The sequence below is a fragment of the Octopus bimaculoides genome, chromosome 1 (assembly GCF_001194135.2).
Source record: "Octopus bimaculoides isolate UCB-OBI-ISO-001 chromosome 1, ASM119413v2, whole genome shotgun sequence".
NCBI classification, from domain to species: domain Eukaryota; kingdom Metazoa; phylum Mollusca; class Cephalopoda; order Octopoda; family Octopodidae; genus Octopus; species Octopus bimaculoides.
The window spans coordinates 173,884,802-173,891,886 of record NC_068981.1 but is presented as its reverse complement, the minus strand read 5'-3'; the positions used below and the strand labels follow the sequence as shown (position 1 = coordinate 173,891,886).

The following is a 7,085-nucleotide window of genomic DNA, read 5'->3' as shown; positions in this document are numbered from 1 at the left end:
GAAAATAGTAAAAGCATTTTAATGAGCTATCATTTAATACAAATAGACACAGAGTTCCATGTTGGAAAGATAGATAAAAGGCAGAACTCAGTGAAAATAGATGAAAATTGTCACTAAGAATAGTGAGTCAATTCATCCTCCTATATTAATAGGAGACATAAAATCATTAAGATGGGGGATGAAAATGCAGAAGTATTTCTATGGTTAGAATCAGTACATAAAGTTGGGCACTTAGCAGAGTCAAATTTCATTGTCCAACCTAACATACTGTACACTTAGTTGAGTAAAGCATTCGGTTTATATAGCCTGAATAATAAATTGGCAGAGCTAGTTGTCCAATTCTCTAAACCATAGAAGAGTATACATAGCAAAGCTAGATATCCAGCTCTTTAAACTAAAGAACTGCACACCTAGCAGAGATAGCTGTTCAAACTTCATATCACGCAAATAAATGTTCAGTGTCATTTACATTCTTCTTTATTCGAATGTTATTTAAATTAATAAAAAAAAAATTTTTTTAATGGAGAATAAAAATAGTGACAGGTTTAAGCTCTGACAGCAGCCTTCACTTGAGCCTGTTGGAATTGGTGTTGTAATTTGCCGAGGTTCTCACGGTGGGTTTCCTGTTTCTTTTCAAGGTCTTTAATAGTATTTTCATGGCGTTTCCTTGAAAAACAAAAATCCAAATAAATATATAAGCTAGAACAATTTTAAAGTACATTGACATGGGACAAAGTATTGAAGGCTGACCTCAAAATACTGAACCCTATGAAGGAGATGACAGAGGATTGAGATATGCGGTGCATTGCTCTACTGGAGAAAACCTGCCCACTACAACAGAACTAAGATCCTAAAACCAAGGTGCAATGTAAAAAGCACCCAGTACATTGTAAAGTGGCTGCTGTTAGGAAGGACATCCAGCCATAGAAACCAAGCCAAAACAAACTATGGAACTTGGTATGGTCCCTGGCCTTGCCAGTACCCATCAAGCTGTCCAACCCATGCCAGCATGGAAAATGGATATTAAATGTTGACAAACTTAAACTTTATTATTGTGCAGTCTAAAAAATAAAACATGAACCAACAATTAAACCACAGCAAACGCTATATAGATTGGTTGAAAGTGTATATTTTTATAATACCAAACACTAATAACATAATACATTGTCATATATGTCTTTATATTTTGTAACTTTTCAAATTTACTTTTTCTCTTTATTTACAAAGCGTTAATTAGCACTACATAATCTGTTTTGTTGAAAAATGAATAAAACATACCCAACAAGAACTATTGGTTTAATTTTTTTTGTATATTCCAACGATTTTTAGAAAATTAACTTCAGGTGTGATGGCAGAGTGTTCGAGTGCAGTTTCTGACCTATTGGCCATGAGCTGACAAATTCATCATCATCACAATCACCATTGTCACTTTTCCAAGGTTGCATGAGTTGGAGAGAATTTGTTGAGGCAAATTTTGTAGTTAGAAGCCTTTTCTCTTGCCAAGGTATTTTCCCATGGTAGGACATGTTATCATGGAAGATTGAAAACAAAGTATACCACTTGTATGACAGTAATACTCATTTGCAAGTAGCACACAAATGGGCTTCTTTCAGTTTCCATCAACCAAATCCACTCACGACACTTTGGTCATTCTGGGATTATAGTAGAAGATACTTGCCCAATGTGCCATGCAGTGGGACTGAACCCAAAACCATATTGGAAGTGAAGTGCTTAACCAGACAGCCATACTTGCACCTCACATATTACAAAATAGTTTAATAAAACTAATTTAATTTTTAAAAAATTCATTTACAAAAACTGCACCCCAATAATTTTAAAGGATATTCAACATAAAAAGGAAAGCTTACTTACAATTCACTAGAGATATAATCAATACGTTTCTGGACGTTCTGTTTAGCTTCCTCAAGATCTTGCTTTACCAAAACTGGACCTATCAATTTGTATACACAAGATTCCTTTTCAAGCATGTCCAGTTCCTACAAGAGGGGAAAAAACAAAAAAAAAATGCTATTTATATCAACTCAAACAATCAAATTTAAACTGGCCATATCCAACCTAAAATTTTCTACCTGTTTCATGTTCAATCAGGCCTCTCACACCTACCTAGCAATGTCATTGTAAAATAAGCAATCACATCATTGAAATCTGAAAGCTACAAGATAATGCATGATTAATTCAAATCAATGTGAATACATGAGCATTGCATTTGCCAGAGTAATTCTGAATGCTAAAGGGCTAAACTCCTCATACTTTCATATAAGCTGGCACTGAAAGGGTTAACAAATTTCAGATCAACATTTTACACCTGTCTATCCTTGCTGGCATGGATTAGATGGGTCATCACAGCCTGCACCATCTTACACAAAATAGAAAAAAACCTGCCAACTTCAGTTTTGTTTATGTCTGAGATGCATTTCATCACACCACTGGTACTGGACTGGTTGTCCCAAGCAAGGTGAACTGAAGAATTTCCTCTACCTATCTCAATTTTTATACCAAGTTTCTACTTTCCAAGATGTGTCGCTTGCAATGTGGTTTGTAGAGTCTGCATTTCACTCATACATTCCAATTTGACATGGTTTCTACAACTGGATGCCCTTCATGCCACCAAATAGTTGACAAAGTTTTCTGGGTGTATTTCATCATGCCATTGTTCTATGTGAGGATTTAAAGACTCCATTATAACATGTGTTAATACTTATTCAGGTTCACTGCCCTCAGTCAGATAGCTGGTGATGCAGCTTTTGAAATCTATGTCAGTTATTCCTCTATCCAGTTTAATAATGGGTAGTTAAACTAACATCAAAAAAGAATCAATAATTGAATGCTCCAACCTATAAAAATTTGTATGACATGAATGCATTCAATTTCAGTATAAGAACTATGATTAGAATGGAGCAGTTCAGTTATCTAGCATCATTAATCAAAGTGATTAGTTAATCTTATAAACAAATTTCAGAAATGCTAAAGCATAAGAAATAATACTCTGTTATATTTCTTCTGGCTTACAAGGTTTCTGAGTTCAATTTTGCCTTTCTTCCTTTCAGAGTTGACAAAATAAGTACGAATCAAGCACCAGCAATGATGTAATCAACTAACTTCCCCACCTCCTCTCAAAATTGCTGGCCTTGAGCTAAAATTAGACAGAATTATTATTATAACTGTAAAGAAATTTCAACTATTGAAGGTAGCATATGTAATGTACTTGTGTGTCTTCTTAATTATGACGATATAATAGTGTCTAGACTGTAATAAAATGAGATCAGAAAAAGATTGTGAATTCTGTAAAATAACACGCCAAGCTAAAACTTTAAAAAACCAAAAATTATTACATAGAAAAAAATTAAGAGATAGATCTGACAAAAAAAAAAAAAATACTTCATACATAAAAGTAAGTAGAAAACTCAGATGATAAAATTTTTTTAGCAAAATCATAATAGTAATTAAAAGTAGAAAAAGTTATTACCTCTTTTACTAAAGTGTTCTCATTGAGCTGAGCATCAAGTTTCTGCTTTCCCATGATATACTTCTGGATATCTGAAAAGTATGTCACATGAAACTGATATAGGAACATATATAAATGTACTTTAACAAGAATAAAGTCAAACAGCATTTTTATTCAGCTAGGCAGCTATTTGCAACATCAGTGAATGTACTATTCACTGTTTCCTATACCAAAGGTGACGAATTCTTGATCAAGTATGTGGATGGCTAAATAATGTCTTGCATGTGTCTATACAACAAATATGTTTGGATTTGTAGTGTAATATCAGTCCAAATGAATTATAAGTGCATTGCAAACTAATAGTTAAATGTAACTGGGTAGAACTCAGAACTATAATGAAACACTAATTAAAATTATTAAGCCTTTATGACATAAATATAAAATAACAGACTGATAATTGTATGAAAAAAATTGTAGACCACTGTAGTTTATGGCATGTAGATGAAAATTATTAACCCCAAAAAATTACTGATACAAGTTTCATGATCTTTGGTTGGGAAGCTATATTTATACTGTAAATTATCTCAATTGTAGTAACTTTAAAAATATTTAAATAGACGATGGAGATTGACTAATGACATATGTGTTCTCTCTAGCATTAATTACAAACATTTTCACATTTATGTGTTTATACAGAATTTGCTTCTCCAAATTATGTCCAATCCCATAAATTCAGTTGTATTTCAGATACACAGAACTTATATGCATACATTCAGAAAAATTGTTCATCCCTAACGCCAGTAAAATTGGCCTCCAAATGCATCACTTTGAAATTATCAAGAACTGACTACCATCCTTGTTCATTATCCACTTTTCTGTGCTTGTATGAGTCAGATGGAACTTTGTGGCGGCAGGTTTGCTGAAGCTGGATGCTCTTCCTATCACCAGCCCATTCCGGTTTCCGAGCAAGGTAATATTTCGTGGAAGACTGGAAATGAACATTGCTTGCATGACAGTGATGTTCATTTACAATCATTACATGATGTCAAGACAAGTTTACACACAAAGACACATATATTATATACGTGTATGTATTTATGACAGGGTTCTTCAATTTTAGTCTACCAAATCCACTCACATGGTTTAGGACACTAGGACTATAGTAGAAAACACTCGCCTGATATGCCATGCAGTGGGACTGAACCTGAGATCACATGGTTTTGAAGCAAACTTCTCAATCATAAGCCACAGCTGTGCTTTGCAGATAGATTGATATTGAAGTATGAGAGGGATGAACCAAATGGGCGATAAACCACCAGCCAAAGAGTCAGTGGTTGCGTCTCTTCACCAGTACTGTACAATGGTCATGGCCTGAAAATTTAACTCTAATTCTTCTATTTTATCTACCTGTAGCCAGCAAGAAGCCTATAATCAATACAGGTTCATTAACCATCAGTACTAAGCTCAAGTCCTATGGAACTGATAAATCTTACAGAAACCCAATTCTTTTGAAATTAGATAGTTTACCAGGAGTTGTCTACCACTAAATAGTAATCCTTAGAAATTGTTATAATGTAATAGTAAAAATGTAAAGAACACTTCTTATAGAGTGAGGTCGGTTTTATTATTGACTATTGAAAATATAATTTTGAATGTATTGAATACTATCAAGATAATAAGCACCTGTCAGTGTGTATGAAAGACAATACACAGGTGAGCTAAGTAGAAAAATGAACGTCGTAGCAATGAGTTGCAGTGTGTAAAATAGAAGATTGAGTTGGAAGGTACTTGTGATACATAGGAAAGATGACAGTTGAAATGTCAAAGAAATTTGTAAAGGAATAGTGGAAGGCGATCTCAAGATGTTGCACCTCACGAAAGACGGTGTGCTGGGGGCAGGCTATCTGAACTCATTCCAGCATAGAAAAACAGACGTAAAATAAGTTATTTTTAATACTGGAGATATAGTAAAAGCAACGTTTTCATTTTTATAATTAGAATTGTAAAAGTACAAAATAATGTGGTGTGACAAGATGTTTTTCACGGATTAATTTTTTTAATGCTATTCACAAAATGGTTAGGTCTCCCACTTTCATCTAATATTGAAGAATAGATGATTGGGTAATCTTATCGATGCCGTACATTTTCAGAATTTTGTTAATGCTAAAATAGCTTCGAAAGATCAACGTTTAGGTTGACAAGACCCATAGAAGTACAAGGAGCAAGAAAACGATTTCAAACATTTAATGAACAGGTTCCTCAGAGTTATATTTCAACAACTACATAAACCGAAGTATATTCTGCTGTGTCTGGGGAGAGTCATTTTCTAATTGTGCCTTAAAATTTAACACACTCACCGGTAAAATTTCCACTTATTTTCCTAAAATTTTCGTTGCGTCTTGCAACCTTATCAATAGTCTTGAGTGTCCCATAAAACCTCACATAAAAAATCTTGCAAACCAAATCCAAAAACGAAATATAAACCGGAGTGTTGTGCAGAAAGCTTTTTTTTAATCACCTGTGTGTTTTACCTAGAACATACCAATGATAGTAGATCATGTATACTGAGATATAAATGTATACATAAGGTGCAATTTTACTATACTAACATTAAAAAAGAAAAGAAATTATTCTTAGTCGCCTATGTATACCTGTTCAAAATTCTGTTGAACAGTATAGGTGACGTTTAATTACACATATCGTTTGTAATTAACAGTGATCTCATCAGGAAGAAGCCTTACTCAATACATCTTCAGTAACCACATTAAAAGGGAAGGAGCACGATAAAGAAATATGAAAATCATCTCTAGTATCCGGAAATAGCACCACCTACGCTTATATTGTCTATACATTTACTGTGTGTGCAAATTTACACTATTCACATCTATTTATATATTTACACATATAATTAAAACATTTCCTTATGCATTTACACAATCCACACATCGTTCATACATAAAATATTTACTGCCTTCTCCTTTGGAATACACATGAGGAAGACAGTACATATACTTACAACAGCAAATATGACAGTTTTTAACAAACTGTAGCCACAGATAAATCGTCACAATTTAAATTCTTTTGTTATAAATTACCTTTTTGAACACTTTGATACTTTTCGACTTCATTCTGTAACCGCTTCTGTAAACCCTCCGCCATGATGCCTTTCAATACTAACCAAGAGGCCAGTAAAAGAACACTTTTGATTGGAGGAAGCTTTTCAGTTAGGCGATTGTTGATTCGTTAATTTTTAGTTACTCGCAATGATAAAATGTTTCGAGCCATGCTTATGAGGTCTGGTTTCAGTGACGTATATATTCCGCACCTGGACGGGTGCATTCTGAATTCAAATCCTACTGAGGTGGGATTTTGGAATAGCTGGGAAATTGTTTTAAAGGGAGAAAACTACTCAAGATGTAGGGCTTTTCCTTTATTTATTTTGGTATTTTTAGTTTCATACAACACAAATTAAGATTCTGAAAGAATATTTTAATAGACATGTCAATTTTTTACACCCCGCCCCCATCAGTTTTGTGTCACTGATCCAACGGGATCGAAACAAAAAAAAAATCATGCTGGAATCAGCTTAGACAATTGTACTCTCTCCCCAAATGTGTGG

General features: G+C 33.8%; 1 protein-coding gene across 1 annotated transcript; it reads right to left on the bottom strand.

Annotated features, from left to right (window-relative positions):
- Nucleotides 1-6,694, bottom strand: LOC106867654 (prefoldin subunit 6). The gene is made up of 4 exons (XM_014912586.2): nt 6,562-6,694; nt 3,488-3,558; nt 1,873-1,997; nt 1-666 (listed from the first exon to the last, which is right to left on the bottom strand). The coding sequence occupies exons 1-4, from the start codon at nt 6,623-6,625 to the stop codon at nt 546-548; spliced, it is 381 nt and encodes a 126-aa protein (XP_014768072.1). The 5' UTR covers nt 6,626-6,694; the 3' UTR covers nt 1-545.
- Nucleotides 6,695-7,085: the final 391 nt, after the last annotated feature.